This window comes from Polypterus senegalus, chromosome 7, assembly GCF_016835505.1.
Source record: "Polypterus senegalus isolate Bchr_013 chromosome 7, ASM1683550v1, whole genome shotgun sequence".
Classification (NCBI taxonomy): domain Eukaryota; kingdom Metazoa; phylum Chordata; class Cladistia; order Polypteriformes; family Polypteridae; genus Polypterus; species Polypterus senegalus.
Genome location: NC_053160.1, coordinates 6,378,363 through 6,396,608, shown reverse-complemented (window position 1 = coordinate 6,396,608; position 18,246 = coordinate 6,378,363). Strand labels below are relative to the sequence as shown.

The 18,246-nt window shown below is 42.0% G+C and overlaps 1 protein-coding gene across 7 annotated transcripts in view; it reads right to left on the bottom strand.

Moving 5' to 3' along the window:
• Nucleotides 1-17,988, bottom strand: part of trmo (tRNA methyltransferase O) — a 66,890-nt gene extending 48,902 nt beyond the window's left edge. For 4 of the 7 annotated variants that reach the window (XM_039758190.1, XM_039758189.1, XM_039758192.1 and 1 more), the window contains exons 1-2: nt 17,745-17,987; nt 10,934-11,079 (exon numbers count right to left, since the gene is read on the bottom strand). In XM_039758190.1, coding sequence (XP_039614124.1) covers nt 10,934-11,079; nt 17,745-17,869 — 271 coding nt within the window. In that variant the 5' untranslated portion in view covers nt 17,870-17,987. Of the gene's footprint in view, nt 1-10,933; nt 11,080-17,744 lie in introns of all 7 variants that reach the window. The other 3 variants (XM_039758194.1, XM_039758195.1, XM_039758193.1) reach the window with 2 other exon arrangements.
• Nucleotides 17,989-18,246: the final 258 nt, after the last annotated feature.

The window sequence follows — 18,246 nt, the reverse complement described above, 5'->3', positions numbered from 1 at the left end:
TTTTTACACTGTCTTCCTTTAGCGGGACATTGACTTTTTCCACCGTGTGCTTTGTTTCCACAGTAGCTGCATTTATGAATATGCTTATCAGACGCTTCATATTTTTGCTGCCTTTTCAATTGTGTAATTCGTTTTTGTTCAGCTCTTTGGAACTGTTGCTTTTATCTGTGCACTGCGTCCAGTTCACGTGAGCCACTCGGTGTACTTGCATCGAAGGTTCCCAGCTGTGCTGGTGCCATCTCGTGCTATGTCCATAGCTTTATTTAATGTTACCTTAGTCCTGGCACTTAAAACTTTCTCTCGCAGTTTCGCTGAGTTTGTGCCAAACACCACGCTGACCATCTCATCTTCCTCTGCATAAGCACAGTCCTTCACCCGTGAATATTTAGTGGAGTTTGCTATTGGATTGCCGCTGACGGACGGCCTTATATGGGCAGGCACTAAATTACAAACGCCAGCGGCAGCCTGTCTATGAACTTAATTTAAAGTGTAGGTTTACATCGTGCTTTGTTTCCGAAGTAGCAGAACTCATCAATATGGTTGTATATGTCACTCGCTCGCTTCTTATTGTTTCGCTGCCTTCTCAATTATATGTTTTCTTCAGCGCTTTTTTGAGGTCTTCCTGATTTTCTATGTGCTGCGTGATTACGTGGGAGGCGTGATGATGTCACACGAAACTCCGCCCACGGCGTTGAAGCTCATCTCCATTACAGTAAATGGAGAAAACTGCTTCCAGTTATGACCATTACGCGTAGAATTTCGATATAAAACCTGCCCAACTTTTGTAAGGAAGCTGTAAGGAATGAACCTGCCAAATTTCAGCCTTCCACCCACACGGGAAGTTGGAGAATTAGTGATGAGTCAGTGAGTCAGTGAGTGAGTGAGGGCTTTGCCTTTTATTAGTATAGATAAAAAAAAAAAAAAGTGTCCAAAGTGCAGTTCTTAAAGTTCATAAAAAAATAATCAGTGTAAACAGTGGAAAATCCAAATGTTTAAAACCAGGCTATAAACGAGACTAAAAACCAGCAACAGTCATTGGGTCATACAAGATGAGCCCAACTCCTTCCAAGTCTTCCAGCTCACCCATTGCTCGTTCAGCTGGAGAAACTTCCCCTCAATCCCGACCCCATCTTGGCTGCTTCTGTTGGCGTCTGCCGGACCGCTTGGGGTCGGTTGTCCCCTCATTATCCTTCACGCCCACACAGTCATCCCCTCGGATCTCTGGAGAGGACGCCGTCTCGATCGCACCCACTCCTCAGCACAATCAGTGGGTACGATCCATCCCTAGAATGCTGACCCCTCACTCCATCACAGGACCCCTGACCGCACTGCCTTCTCTCTCTAGCTGGCTGGTTGGCTCCTCCTCTTCTTCCTCAATGTCGCACTCTCATTATACAAGCCTGTCTCTTACTCTCTCTTTCATTTTTCCCCCTTTTCCTCCTTTCAAATCCTGTGCCGGCCTGTACTTATATGGCTCCGTGGGCACAGCGTCTCAATCACGCATCGCAGGAAGCCAATGAAGCAATGGAGTACAATCGCCCCAATTACTTCATCAACTCTACGCAGTTGCGCAAGCGCGTCCACGGAGGCTGACACGCCCAAACAGATTATTTATTAAAAACTGGCCATTCGTTCAGAGTCACAGACCCGCTATGTCACATACAGCAGTGGACACTCGACAGACCAGTCCTACTTTGTTTATGTCATTGTTTTGGTTTTTACATGTTTCTGTTTGTTTTAAAAAAATATTTCAAGGTTTTTGGCTCATTTTTTGTGGGTAAACGTAACGCTAAGAAGATTAAAAAAGGCAACACGTATAACGAATATTCAACCCCAGACTGGTCTCAGGTATTTCAAAGTACCCTAATGCTACTCTGTGCTCATTTTAACTGAACCACAAAAAAAATTACATGTCCTAAAAAGGGCTGCGATGGAAATATATTTTCTGCGATTGGCTGACTTTTTAACCTCCTTAACCCCAAGTGCGACTCAGGCTCAGAATTCTTCAGTTATGTCCGAGTCAGACTCGGGGTGAAGTGTAACGATCCGCTTTACAGCATTAAGCCCAAATAACGCTCACGACAGTATTCTGCTGCCATCTAGTGGATGAAATAACATCATGCTGTGACAAAATCATAACTATTTCCCTGCATTTTGCATTAATGTTTATGAGTAGGAAGAAGCCTTCAACCAAAATACAACGGCGTGGAAACGAAAAGCTATAAAACGTCAATTTTAGAACAAACTGAAAGTGAACCATTAGTTGAATCAAATGAAAGAGATGACAATGTGAACTGGTAATCTGACGTTGACACGGATGGTGAAACTGATGTATACCGCACTGTACGACCGAATCACTGTAAATTTGGTCACCTAAAGGTTTACCACGGCGCAAGTAAGTGATGAAGTGGAACAACAAGAAAGACGTTAGCTCCCTAAGCACTGTCCACAATGCGGCAACTGTTGTTCATGTCAGTGTAAATGGTGAAGTCACTAACCCTTGCACTTTGATAGTCTACAATAACGAACAAAAACCAAAAAAACGCACGTGGATTGTGCGGATCAGGCACTGACATTCTACTCACTCATGTTCAAGCAACAGAAAAAAAAAATATAAGAAAGGTGTGCAAAGAAAACACATCTACTGTCCAGATTGTGACATCGGACTGTATGTTGATGACCGTTATAAAAAACAGGTCACACGAAGGATGTGTTCTAAATCTGCATCAGCACAGCAGTGGACACTTGACAGAGCTTTCCTACTGTGTTTATGTCATTGTTTTGCTATTTACACGGTTCTGTTACACGTAACATTTTTTGCTTTGCTCCCTCCCCACACCATAACCTCTCGTCTAGGGGGAGGAGCAAAAGCTTTAGATTCATCAAAATTTTCAATCTCTGGTTTTCAACGGATCTTGATGTTTTAGGGTCCCCCGATACTGAAAACATTGATATCTCGATGTTGGGTGTGTGTCTGTCTGTCTGTGTGTTACAGTTTATTGAGGACGGTCTAAAGCTAAAACAGCTGGATGGAAAAATACTAACCTCGAAATTTACAGTAAGCCTGTTATGACATGATGATGTACTGATCAGTTATTGTGCCAAATCGTGCAAGAGAAAGAGGCCCCCTAGAGGATCCCTCAAATACTGTAATTCTGTAATTAATGATGAACCAGTAACAGCGTACCGCACGATAACGCACAGTGAATACACTTGACTTGTAGTTTTCATCCTCTCTGTACGTTTACCATTCGTTTGCTCAGAGGTTGATGCGCTTGATGCTTCCTGAGCAGCTCTTCTTTTCTCCACCCTAACGTTCCACTTCATCTCTTCTTCCATTGGCATCTTTCACGTTAAAACTGATTAAGTCAGTTTTTGTGTTGCAATTACTTTGTATGTTTTCATTAATTTTTCACTTAATCTGCCACTTGAGTCTTCAATCTGCCTCAAGAATGATTTAAGATATGAAGAGGTAGAGGAAGTGACGGCGAAGGTGGTAGGGATGAGAACGGCGCCTGTATGCATGGGCTGCACGGCTGCCAAGAGTTGATTCTACAATAAAATAAAAATAAAGAGTAATAAAATAATCACCCCGAAAGCAGACAGTAGAAGTCACGTAGTATTTGTGTACCAAATTTCTAGTCAATAGGTGAATAGGTTTGCGAGCTACAGGTGATTTAAAATCCTGGACAGACAAACGGACAGCCACAAGAGCGTATTATATAAGAAGATTCTTCTTAGCAATTGCTGTCATAATGACCTACTTTATGACCAGAAAGATTAGTATCAGAGTGGTAAATAATTACTTAAATGCTATAAAATAGTTCGGAAACTTGGTTCCTAGGGCGCAAAGCCTACTGACGCTCTCGTCCGAATTTTACGTTTTCTTTAGGTTTTTGCCTTGTTTTTCTGGGGGTAAAAATAATGGTAAGGAGATAAAAAAAAGCAACAAGTATAACAAATATTCAGCTATGGACTGGTCTAAAGTATTTAAAATTACTCTAACACTACTCTGTGCTCATTTTAAGTGAAAAAAAAATAAAAATAAATCACGTCCTAAAAAGAGCTGCGATGGAAACTTGCTAAAGACACCGCCACTCTACACATCTTTTCTCAGTGAGTTGGCCACAGTGTACACATGTGACCGTTAGTTGTGTAGTGTGACATCCTTCGTCACTCAGTCATAACACCCTGTGACTAATCAAGACAACACTGCAAGATATAAGCATGGTTGCTGTAATAAGTGTATAAGTTTAATATGTCACTGTCCTCTGTGCAAATATCAATCTGCCTTTTTCTACTTACATGTACAGAACCAGATTTAGCACAGGGGTTCATCATTGATAGATAGATAGGATAGATACTTTATTAATACCAAGGGGAAATTCACATAATCCAGCAGCAACATACTGATACAAAAAGCAATATTAAATTAAAGAGTAATAAAAATGCAGGTAAAAACAGACAATCACACAACTGCACCTTCAATTTCGTTGTTTCTTTGTAAAAGTGACAATGACAATAAAGATCTATATATCTATCTACATGTCATAACACACTGCACCATCTTTACGGGACTATACTGGTTAATTTACAACAAGGAACAAGTAGCAATCATATATTGTGAGGAACTGCAACGCTTATACAAAAGCAAAAACAAATGGACAAAGGAAGGGAGAAGAAGGGACAGCAAAGGGACAAACTGAATCGTAATGCAAAGAAATGCCATTTAGACGAGTCGTGGATTGTGGATCTGTAGGACTTGTCACCCAAGGAACAGTAGAAGAACTGCAGCAAGTTACTGTATCTCCCAAAAGTGAGTACACCCCACACATTTTTGTAAATATGTTTATACACTCACCTAAAGGATTATTAGGAACACCATACTAATACGGTGTTTGACGCCCTTTCACCTTCAGAACTGCCTTAATTCTATGTGGCATTGATTCAACAAGGTGCTGAAAGCATTCTTTAGAAATGTTGGCCCATATTGATAGGATAGCATCTTGCAGTTGATGGAGATTTGTGGGATGCACATCCAGGGCACGAAGCTCCCGTTCTACCACATCCCAAAGATGCTCTATTGGGTTTGAGATCTGGTGACTGTGGGGGCCATTTTAGTACAGTGAACTCATTGTCATGTTCAAGAAACCAATTTGAAATGATTCGAGCTTTGTGACATGGTGCATTATCCTGCTGGAAGTAGCCATCAGAGGATGGGTACATGCTGGTCATGAAGGGATGGACATGGTCAGAAACAATGCTCAGCTAGCCGATGCCCAATTGGCACTAAGGGGCCTAAAGTGTGCCAAGAAAACATCCCCCACACCATTACACCACCACCACCACCACCACCACCCGCCTGCACAGTGGTAACAAGGCATGATGGATCCATGTTCTCATTCTGTTTACGCCAAATTCTGACTCTACCATTTGAATGTCTCAACAGAAATCGAGACTCATCAGACCAGGCAACATTTTTCCAGTCTTCAACTGTCCAATTTTGGTGAGCTCGTGCAAATTGTAGCCTCTTTTTCCTATTTGTAGTGGAGATGAGTGGTACCCGGTGGGGTCTTCTGCTGTTGTAGCCCATCCGCCTCAAGGTTGTGCGTGTTGTGGCTTCACAAATGCTTTGCTGTATACCTCGGTTGTAACAAGTGGTTATTTCAGTCAAAGTTGCTCTTCTATCAGCTTGAATCAGTCGGCCCATTCTCCTCTGACCTCTAGCATCAACAAGGCATTTTCGCCCACAGGACTGCCGCATACTGGATGTTTTTCCCTTTTCACACCAGTCTTTGTAAACCCTAGAAATGGTTGTGCGTGAAAATCCCAGTAACTGAGCAGATTGTGAAATACTCAGACCGGCCCGTCTGGCACCACCAACCATGCCATGCTCCAAATTGCTTAAATCACCTTTCTTTGCCATTCTGACATTCAGTGTGGAGTTCAGGAGATTGTCTTGACCAGGACCACACCCCTAAATGCATTGAAGCAACTGCCATGCGATTGGTTGATTAGATAATTGCATTAATGAGAAATTGAACAGGTGTTCCTAATAATCCTTTAGGTGAGTGTATCTTTTCATGGGACAACACTGAAGATATGACACTTTGATCCAATGTAAAGTACTCCGTGTACAGCTTGTATAACGGTGTAAAATTGCTGTCTCCTCAAAATAACTCAACACACAGCCATTAATGTCTAAACCACTGGCAACAAAAGTGAGCACACCCCGAAGGGAAAAATGTCCAAATTGTGCCCAAAGTGTCAATATTTTCTGTGGCCACTATTATTTTCCAGCACTGCCTTATCTCTCTTGGGCATGGAATTCACACGAGCTTTACAGGTTGCCACTCCTCCATGATGACATCAAGGAGCTGGGGGATGTTAGAGACCTTGCGCTGCTCAATCATCCGTTTCAGGATGCCCCACAGATGCTCAATAGGGTTTAGGTCTGGAGACATGCTTGGCCAGTCCAGCACCCTTACCCTCAGTTTCTTTAGCAAGGCAGTGGTCATCTTGGAGGTGTGTTTAGGGTCGTTATCATGTTGGAATACTGACCTGCGGCCCAGTTTCCGAAGGGTGGGGATCACGCTCTGCTTCAGTATGTCACAGTACATGTTGGCATTCATGGTTCCCTTAATGAACTGTCGCTCTCCAGTGCCGGCAGCACTCATACAGCCCCAAACCATGACACACTTGTCTTTGTACTCCTCACCTGGTTGCCGCCACACACGCTTGACACCATCTGAACCACATAAGTTTATCTTGGTCTCATCAGACCACAGGACACGGTTCCAGTAATCCATGTCCTTAGTCTGCTTGTCTTCAGCATACTGTTTGCAGGCTTTCTTGTGCATCATCTTTAGAAGAGGCTCCCTTCTGGGATGACAGTCATGCAGACCAATTTGATGCCGTGTGTGGCGGGCGTATGGTCTGAGTACTGACAGGCTGATCCCCCAACCCTTCAGCCTCTCATACGTCTATTTTCAAAAGACAACCTCTGGATATGACGCTGAGCACGTGCGCTCAACTTCTTTGGTCGACCATGATGAGGCCTGTTCTGAGTGGAACCTGTCCTGTTAAACCTCTCGCTGTATGTTCTTGGCCACCGTGCTGCAGCTCAGTTTCAGGGTGTTGGCAATCTTCTTATAGCCTCGGCCATCTTTATGTACAGCAACAATTCTTTTTTTCAGATCCTCGGAGAGTTCTTAGCCATGAGGTGCCATGTTGAACTTCCAGTGACCAGTATGAGAGAGTGTGTGAGCGATAACACCAAATTTAACACACCTGAGACCTTGTAACACTAACGAGTCACATGACACCGGGGAGGGAAAATGGCTAATTGGGCACAATTTGGACGTTTTTCACTTAGGGGTGTTAACTCACTTTTGATGCCAGTGGTTTAGACATTAATGGCTGTGTGTTGAGTTATTTTGAGGGGACAGCAACTTACACTGTTATACAAGCTGTACACGGACTACTTTACATTGGATCAAAGTGTCATATCTTCAATGTTGTCCCATGAAAAGACAGAATAAAATATTTACAAAAATGTGAGGGGTGGACTCACTTTTATGAGATACTGTAAGTAGGCTCACATTTTATTATTCATTCCAGTTATCCATTTTCATTTCAGTTGGTTTAAACATTTCTTCTTTGAAAAGACATAATAAATAAAAGGATTTTTCAACAACTTGAAGTTTTATCATTTGGTTTCTTTGAAAAGCAGAAATCAAAAGTGAAATAAAAGTAAAAAGTAAAAGCCTTATGTAATGGTGCAAGAAAAAAAAACTGACACAAGGTATTCGACTTTCAGCTCAGTGTTTTATGAAGTTTGGCTTTGGCCAAGAAGTATTTATTTTGAGTCATCACTAATATGTGCATACATTATACAGCAAAACGACTGGACAATTCATATAATTATTGAGTTCATGTGTTCCAGCTGCATCCATTGTTAACATATTGATAAAAATCGACAACGCGGTCATCCAATCTCCATGACAAACACAGGAAGTAGGATGGGTTGTACTGAACCGCTCTAACATGTGTGGCATACGGCTGAGACACCTCCGTGCTGGACCCGGATTGCAGCGGTGCCTCGGACTCCCGCAATGCTCTATGGGAGCTGGGATTTGGTGCAGCCCTGTTGGGGTCCGTGGGCCAAGAAGTGCTGCCAGAAATAGGTCAATGAGCACATGGAGCACATCCGGGTGCCTTATAAAAAGAAGCTAGCAGCCAGAGTCGGGTGGGAGAAGACGAAGCTTGCCAGGAGGAGTGGAGGAAAAGAGAGAAATAACAGAAGTGTGTACTGTGACTGTGCTAGGAAAAGAAAAAAAAAATAATAAAAGTGTGTGTTTGAACTTGTGCCCCATGTCGGGCAGCTGGTGCACCACACTAGACACAATCATAGGGTGCCACCTTTGCCCCTAGTCAAGCATGTGAAATTTGTGCTCCGCTAGATCTGCCCCAGTCAATTATAACTGCTATCATTATGAAGTAGAAGCGTGAAGGACCACCAGCAGGTCAGCCATGAAGTGGTAGAAAACATAAACCCACAGAGCAGGTCTCACAAGTGCTGAAACACATAGCATATAAAAATGGCTTATCCTCTGTGGCATCACTTACAACAGGGATACAAACTGCACCTAGAAGGAACATCAGCAGAAGAACTGTGCAGTGGGATCTTCATGAAAAGCAGCCACAGACAAGCCAATGACCACTATGCACAATGCCAAGCATCGGCTAAGATGGTGTTAAGCATGTGGCCTACAATGGGGCTCTAGAGCAGTGGAGAGATGGCTCACACTTCACTATCTGACAGTGTGGTGGATGAGTCAGGGGCTGGCGGACGCCAGGAGTACGATAAATTCTGGGCTGCATAGTGTGTACTTGTAAAGTTTGGCAGACTAGACATAATAGTCTGGGGGGATCTTTTAGGGTATGGGCTAGGCCCTTTGGTCCTAGTGAAGAGCGATATTAATGCTACAGAAAACAAACACAACATCAGCACAACAGTTTAGTGAAGGTTCTTTTCTGTTCCAGCATGACTGTGATCCTGTGCACAAAGCCAGCGGAACTTGAACGGTCTGCATTAGCCCTATTGGACACCTTTGGGATTAACTGAAATGCCTACTGTGAGCCTGGTCTTCTTGTCAAACATTAGTCCCTGACCACATTTGGCTAAATGGGCTCAGGTTAACACAGACACTCTCCAGAATATTGTGGGAAGACGAGTGAAAGATTTTATTGCCTCAAAGACAAGGGCACTCCATATTAAGGCTCAATAATTTGGAATGAGATGTCCAGCAAGTGCATATGGGTGTGATCGATAGGTATCAACACACTTTTGGCCAGATACTGAGTAAGGTCACATTTATGTGCACTCCACTAATCTAATTCTCCACTAATGAATATCCCCATATATCATGCATGCCCCCAACACTTCTTCACAATTGCAATAAACTGTCTAACTGAACTATGAATGCATATGTAACATGATAGTTAGAATTTGTTACTAACCCTCACCTATTCGGTTTCTCTTCTTGGTACTCAAATGTGGCACTTGATGCCACGGCCCATCTGCCAAGTTGCTTTGCCTGCCTAAGGTAAAGTCATCCCTGATGGAGGATAGCAGGAGTCATCAGGTAGAGAGGTCCTTTCATCGGATTGGCTGGCCCAGCGCTGTCTCAGCTGTGGAATGGCCAAATGGGGGAGGCAGCTTGATGGCTGAGGTCTCCAGGACTCTAAACAAATCTAATTCATATTATGTGATATCATCTACTGTTAAATTCTGGTCTGTACTTGTAAAATTTGTATTTTTATACCGTACTGAGGATTTGTTCTCTTCTGTGTATTGTATTGTATTGTATTGTACTGTACTGTGTTGTATTGACCACCTTCTTTTTGACACCCACTGCACGTCCAACCTACCTGGAAAGGGGTCTCACTTTGAACTGCCTTTCCCAAGGTTTCCTCCATTTTTTTCCCTACAAGGGTTTTTTTGGGAGTTTTTCCTTGTCTTCTTAGAGAGTCAAGGCTGGTGGGCTGTCAAGAGGCAGTGCCTGTTAAAGCCCACTGTGGCACTTCTTGTGTGATTTTTGGGCTACACAAAAAATAAATTGTATTGTATTGTATGCTGGCCTTATTCTTTTAGACCTTAAGTCCTGCCAGTCCATCACGGATTCAAGTCAGTTAGAACATTAGAACACCCTAGACGAGAACAGGCCATTCAGCCCAACAAAGCTCGCCAGTCCTATCCACTTATTTCTTCCAAGAAAACATCAAGTCGAGTTTTCAAAGTCCCTAACATCTTACTGTCTACCACACTACTTGGAAGCTTATTCCAAGTGTTTATCGTTCGTTGCGTAAAGAAAAACTTCCTAATAGTTTGTGCGAAATTTACCCTTCAAAAGTTTCCAACTGTGTCCCCGTGTTCTTGATGAACTCATTTTAAAATAACAGTCTCGATCCACTGTACTAATTCCCTTCATAATTTGAAACACTTCAATGATGTCACCTCTTAATCTTCTTTTGATTAAACTGATAATTCAACCCCTGTAGCCCTGGAATCAGCCTAGTCGTTCTTCTTTGGACCTTTTCTAGTGCTGCTATGTCCTTTTTGTACTTATGCTTAGCCTTTGACCGTGAGCCAGAGTGACTTGTTTGCTCGACAAAAAAATGATAAACAGCTATTTAAATCCTTGCCATTTTCCTGAGATGCTCAATTATATGGTGACCAAAGTCATTACTGAAAGCTATTAAAATGACGAAAAAAGGCATTTCATTAAAGGGAATAAAAAAATTAAAAGCCGAGTGAAAAACAAAACCTAAACAGGAATTTAAAAGGCATACTTGGAACCTAACTGAATCCTCAGGTAAATGTAAGTTAAGATCTCATTTAAATGACAGAATGATAAAAACAAAGAAATACCTTTTTCTAAAGAAAAAGCTGTTGAGCTTTCCACTGGTGGACTCTGTGAATGTTGTGGAAGCTCATTGTCAGAAATGTTCCCCAAGAGATTCTGCAAGGCATGGACACTTTTCTTATGTGCTCTTACGGCACTGTCCATATGCTTCCTAAGGAAAAATAAAAAAGAAATAATGTTACTTTTTACAAAGAACCCATCTCACTGCAATATACAGGGTGGGCCATTTATATGTATACACCTTAATAAAATGGGACTGGTTGGTGATATTAACTTCCTGTTTGTGGCACATTAGTATATGTGAGGGGGAAACTTTTCAAGATGGGTGGTGACCATGGTGGCCATTTGGAAGTCGGCCATTTTGGATCCAACTTTTGTTTTTTCAATAGGAAGAGGGTCATGTGACACATCAAACTTATTGGGAATTTCACAAGAAAAACAATGGTGTGCTTGGTTTTAACGTAACTTTATTCTTTCATGAGTTATTTACAAGTTTCTGACCACTTATAAAATGTGTTCAATGTGCTGCCCATTGTGTTGGATTGTCAATACAACCCTCTTCTCCCACTGATAGCAACACCGCAGGAGAAATGCTAGCACAGGCTTCCAGTATCCGTAGTTTCAGGTGCTGCACATCTCGTATCTTCACAGCATAGACAATTGCCTTCAGATGACCCCAAAGATAAAAGTCTAAGGGGGTCAGATCGGGAGACCTTGGGGGCCATTCAACTGGCCCACGACGACCAATCCACTTTCCAGGAAACTGTTCATCTAGGAATGCTCGGACCTGACACCCATAATGTGGTGGTGCACCATCTTGCTGGAAAAACTCAGGGAACGTGCCAGCTTCAGTGCATAAAGAGGGAAACACATCATCATGTAGCAATTTCGCATATCCAGTGGCCTTGAGGTTTCCATTGATGAAGAATGGCCCCACTATCTTTGTACCCCATATACCACACCATACCATCAATTTTTTGTTCCAACAGTCTTGGAGGGATCTATCCAATGTGGGTTAGTGTCAGACCAATAGCGGTGGTTTTGTTTGTTAACTTCACCATTCACATAAAAGTTTGCCTCATCACTGAACAAAATCTTCCTCGTAAACTGAGGGTCCTGTTCCAATTTTTGTTTTGCCCATTCTGCAAATTCAGTGCGCCGATCTGGGTCATCCTCGTTGAGATGCTGCAGTAGCTGGAGTTTGTAAGGGTGCCATTTGTGAGTAGCTAATATCCGCCAAAGGGATGTTTGACTAATGCCACTCTCCAGTGACATGCGGCGAGTGCTACGCTGTGGGCTCTTGCTGAATGAAGCTAGGACAGCCACTGATGTTTCTTCATTAGTGACAGTTTTCATGCGTCCACATTTTGGCAAATCCAACACTGAACCAGTTTCACGAAACTTAGCAAGCAGTTTGCTAACTGTAGCATGGGAGATGGGTGGTCTCGTAGGGTGTCTTGCATTGAAATCTGCTGCAATGACCCGGTTACTGCGTTCACCAGACATCAACACAATTTCTATCCGCTCCTCACGTGTTAACCTCTGCGACATGTCAATGGCTGTAAACAAAGAGAAACTTGTAAATAACTCATGAAAGAATAAAGTTACGTTAAAACCAAGCACACCATTGTTTTTCTTGTGAAATTCCCAATAAGTTTGATGTGTCACATGACCCTCTTCCTATTGAAAAAACAAAAGTTGGATCCAAAATGGCCGACTTCAAAATGGCCACCATGGTCACCACCCGTCTTGAAAAGTTTTCCCCCCTCACATATACTAATGTGCCACAAACAGGAAGTTAATATCACCAACCATTCCCATTTTATTAAGGTGTATCCATATAAATGGCCCACCCTGTATATTACGACAACCTGATGGCATAAGTGGGCTAAGTGACCATATAAAGTCCTTCAGGAATCAGGGTGCCCAAAATGGGCAGATTTGGATATGCAGTAGATGCAGAGGGTAACCCTAACCCCCACAGAATGCCAGAGCAAATTGTGTTTGACAACTGAATGTTATGACACATTTAAATTAGATTTTTTTTTGGATGGTGAACATAACACACTTACATTTTGATGGGCTATAATTACCTTAATTATAAAACTAGTCAAACTAAATAAAAACACAATATAATACAATACTTAACCCTTTGGTGCTTAAATGTTTTACACTATGCTGCTACTCTTTAAAGGCACAAGTCTTTTTTGGTACGTTGTGACCAGTTTTTCCCATTTTGCAGGCTTCATTTTTTGTCCTTCGACTACTGCAGGTTACATATTGAGTGATGGCATGCATGGGAAAGGCGTTATATAAATGAAATGTATTATTATTATTATTATTATTATTATGCCGTACAGCATTGTTTTATGATGGGGGACCCAAAAAGAACAAAATATTTTTTGCTGGCGGGTGTTAGTTCCGCCGTTTGCCAATAGGTGCATGTACTAAACTGCCCTCTGCATCGTTTGGCCGAGTGGCGTCCTCGAAGCACGCAAGCGCTTGTGTGATGAAGTTGCTGAGGAAACGGCCCCAATTGTGGTGGTCAGGCGAGTGGCTTCTACATCACGACAACACAGTTTTGTGTTTGCGGCAGTTTCTCACGAAAAGTGGGATGACAATGGTTTAACCAGCGCCCAGTTATTTTTTCTTATTTCCAAGAATGACGAGGGACCTTAAAGGAAAGCGTTTTCAGGATGTAGAGGAGGTCAAGGAGCAAACAATGGAGGCTCTGAAGGCTATCAATTTGCAAAAGTTTCAGAACAGTTTTGAACAATGGCAAAGCGGCGGGACAAGGATATTGCGTCTCGGGGAGAGTATTTTGAGGGCGATAAAATTTTGGAAATGTTCTGAGAAATATACATGTAAGAGCCAGTCTTATGAGTTTAACACACAACTTTAACTTTCTATTAATGTTTGCTTAATTTGAATAGAATATACATTTCTTCCATAGTCATAGACAATGTTATGGTCTTTTCCCCCTATAAGTTAGTAAGAGATAGAACCTTCTTGCTATAACTGAGAAACAGTGTGATAATAAGCTCAGTTGTTGTGTTTAGAACTGGTCCCAGTACAGACGGACTTAAAAATTTTAATTCAAAGTTATTGTCTGTTTTTACATGCATTTTTATTACTCTTTAATTGAATATTGTTTTTTGTATCAGTATACTACTGCTGGATTATGTGAATTTCCCTTTGGGATTAATACAGTATCTATCTATCTAAAAGACCCATTTTCTACTCAACGATGGGATAAGCGTACAGTTTTCTGACCGTTTTGAAATGGTTCAGAAATGTTAAGTAAATAATAAATGATTTGAGATGTAACAAGATTAAGCTTAGAACTGAACTTTTCTTAACATGAATTTTTTCCCTTTTTGCTATTTTAAATTTTCTTTTTTGTTGGAACTGTTTTACTATGAAATGTAACTAAACTTTTAAAAACAAAGATATTTTGTCTGTGGAATTATTTCTGCGCATCAGGCCTTTGTTGAATCCCATTTTTTTTTGAGTTAGAGCTGCTGAACTTTGGTAACTTTGGAAAAACGCAGCTACAATACAATTTAAATACGTTCCTGCTGTAGATTTTTTCGATGGGACTGAACTCAGAACTAGGGCTGCTCGAAGAGTTTCACCTTCTTTTGATGCTACAGAAGGGTATCTCTGGCTTTGTGTTAAGCCGATGTCACTTACGCAACTTTTGTCATGGGTCGCGTCAGATTTGCCAACCGAAGCCGCTAATCTCATTTCTTATAAACATGTCGAATCTGAGCAAGTTACGCTAATTCAGAGTTTTTATTTAGTTACTGAGCTTCTGCAGGGCCGTTCTTAGGCATAGGCAAAGTAGGCGACCGCCTAGGGCCCCACCCGGTCATTTTTTTTTAGCCGTAACCAAATACAACTTACAGGTCCATATTTAAAAAAATGTACAAATTTTCTCTGGTGGCAGAATTATCAGTACTAGCCAACCCGCAGCATACCATACGCCGCATAATCAGGCCGGTTTTTTAATAATTTTTAAGCACAGGGAGAAAATTAACATTTGAAAAATCGGTAATGTAATAAATCAGCAAGAAAAGCAACATTGTAACAATGCATGGAACAAACCAACACACAATCGTCCGTGCGGCGCTCAGGCGTGGAGGGTGGAACGGGAGGAGAGTAAAAGAATGTCCACTCCACTCTCTCCGTCATGCTGGTCTGCCGATTTCTTGTTCAGTATACACTGCCCGCTCATGTGCCCACCTCCAACTCGAGTCGTTGTACAGTCCAGATGCAGCTGTGACTGACGTAGACTTTTCATTGCTCTGTGCGGTTTTGGCTGCCTTTTGATATATAATCCACCAAGACACCCGACCACGGTACACGTGTACAAAGTGCAGGAGCATCTAAGAAGATACATGTTTGTCACGGATGCAAATAGCTGTATGTAGCGTGTAAAACAGTTTGCTATGGTGCATGCGGTCGTGCGTCGTAACCGAAAACTCGTTTTTTAAAGACTGCTCACTTCAATGTGTTTTAACCTCAGTTGTAAAGGATTGTTTTAAGGATCCCATGGGATACCCCTCACAAACCGTTTTACACGCTGCATATGGCGACTCGCCTCCATGAGAAACATGCTTCTATGAACAGTCAACGTGGGTCAGAGCTGCATGTGACCTCTACGACAGACGAATATAAATGACGCCGGTTTTTCTGTGTTGTCGCGTCCGAGTTGGTGGGCGTGGCTCTGTGAGTTGTCGTCGTATCCAATGGTCTTGGAGTTGGTGGGCGTGGCTCCTTCCTGCGTGCGACATAGGTGTCTCACTTGTCGGCGGCTTAGTGAATCCATGGGTGTCTTGCCTTAGTGAATTATATATATAGATGGTTAAGTGCTAGCAGAGAGGAAATAGTGATGACAGGCAGCATCGATGGTGACGGTGGAGCCTGGGATAATTGGATGGGGTAGGTCATGCTCCTCATCTGCCAGGGCGTCTGTGCAACAGATCGATTATACTATAAATAGCGGAAGTTGAGAGGATAGAACCATTTCACGAAACGGTATAACTGTGTTAAAGCTGTGCGCTTTCAAGTAGAATTGATTTATGCTACATTGATTGAGGTCTCTGCGCGGCAAAAACGGAGGCTGCTGCTTTGGCAAACCAAATTAAACGTTACCCTTTTTTGGTGTCATTACTAATCTGGTATGATCTCTTGGCGCAAATTAATATTGTGAGCAAAATATTGCAAAGTAAAGATATGCAGTTTGACATTGCTTTGAAATGCATTCAGAACACAGTCAACTTCTTGAAAGAAACAGGTTTCGAATCGGCCCAAGATGCTGCAGAACTGGAAATAGACGAGAATGAAATACACATTCCAACTGCACAGACCACACGTAGAAGGGGAGTGTGGAGACAACTTGATTATGAAGCTCATGATGAGCCAATATGTGATCCTAAAGAAAAAAATTCCATATTGAGTTCTTCAATGTCTTGCAAGATCAGGCCCTAATGTCAATGACTGAACGATCTGACCAGATGAAAACCCATTCTGACAATTTTGGGTTCCTGCACAATTTTGGATGCATTACGAGCATGAGTGAAATTGATTTGAGAGAGTGCTGCAATGTTCTTAGCAATATCTTAACAGATGAAATGAGTGGGTCCGATATTGATGCTTATGAATAATGTGCCGAACTGTGCAATTCAGCAAATTTGGTTCCACAAACTATTTCTGCTCTTAAAAGTTTGCAGTTCAAACACAAGAACAATTTGCAAGATTCTTTCCCAAACGCCTTTGTTGCACTACGTACCACTTTGAAAATTCCTGTAACTGTCATGTCTGCTGAACGCAGCTTTTCAAAGCTCAAGCTGATTATGAGTGACCGGAGGACAACCTTGACGCAAGATCGATTGAATGGCTTAGCATTAATATCAGTTGAGCATGAAGTCATCGACTCCCATGATTATTAAGACTTAATCAAAGATTTTGCAAAAATAAAAGTATGCAAGGTGTTTTTATGTTAAAGGTTTGATTTACATGCTACGTTAGGTATAGTCAGTAGGTTCCTTTGACATGTTCCTCTCAAATCTGATGTATATAATATATAATCATAAAATGATAAGCTATACATCACTAATTATTACGCATTTATATGAATAAAATAATTATTATTCATTAATACGGATAAAATAATTATCATACATTAATTTGCATAGAAACAGCAGGGCCCCGACAGGTACCCTTGCCTAGGACCCCCGAAAACCAAAGAGCGGCACTGGCTTCTGTAAAAGGTTATATTTAAATAAAACGCAACCGATCTATTTAATCAAGAGAATGGGATCCTGTTGAATGTTAATTTGCACATGCAGATAAGAACTTCACTGTACTCCGTACATCTGACTATAATGACCCTACTAATCTGTAACGATGTTATCACATAATATAATAATGACATTTTAAATTCTGAAAAAAAACAGAACATCACGGTTATCCTTTCGAAATAACCTATAGAAGTAAACAATGGGGTTTACTAAAAGGACTAATGTTGGAAACCATCTCCGAGTTCGGCGTGGACTCCTGTGCCAGTACAGTAGCAATGAAGAAATATCCTGTTACCTTCTGGCAGGCAACCTACAGCTACTGTCAATGCTTAGGCCTTCATCCTAATAAGCTTGTGAAACGCAGCTCTTTAGCATTAAACACCGATTTTCACGTCCACTTGGAATTTCAAATCGATTATTGTATTGAGAAAGTCTTTTACCACAGTCTCTTAAAGCCTCAGACAGCAAAGCACACGCGCGCACATACAGTACACAACACATTACTACTTACCGCCGGTAACTTACAGACCTTAAGTTTTTAATCTCTTGTCTCATGATGGTTATCTGATGCTGACATCGCCGAGCATTGTCGCGAACTTCGTCGCTTCTGCCACGCTCCGCTTCAAGACTTGCCATGTCCCCAAATCTACAGCTCTCTGTCAGCAAACGACTTGCCTTCCAAATGTTGGCCAAGCAACTACCTACCCGCGTCCGAATGCTTGTGAAAGACTGGCAGACAGGAAGACGTGTCAATCATTCTAGATAGCCAATCCCCTGCTAGTTAGGCTTGGTACTTTTTTTGTGTAACCAATCATCTGCAGAGAATGTATCCGCGAGGGCAAGGGAGAAAAAACAGCTGTGTGTTAACCCCGCCCTTTAATCAAAGAGCCTGGCCCAAAAGCGCACGCGCCTTTATGCGCGCGCAGGTCCCGTGGGCGTGGCTAAAGTGCACGCGTTTAGGAAGTGGAGTTTGTGTGTTGTCATGTCCCCAAAACATAATACGATTGTTCGTT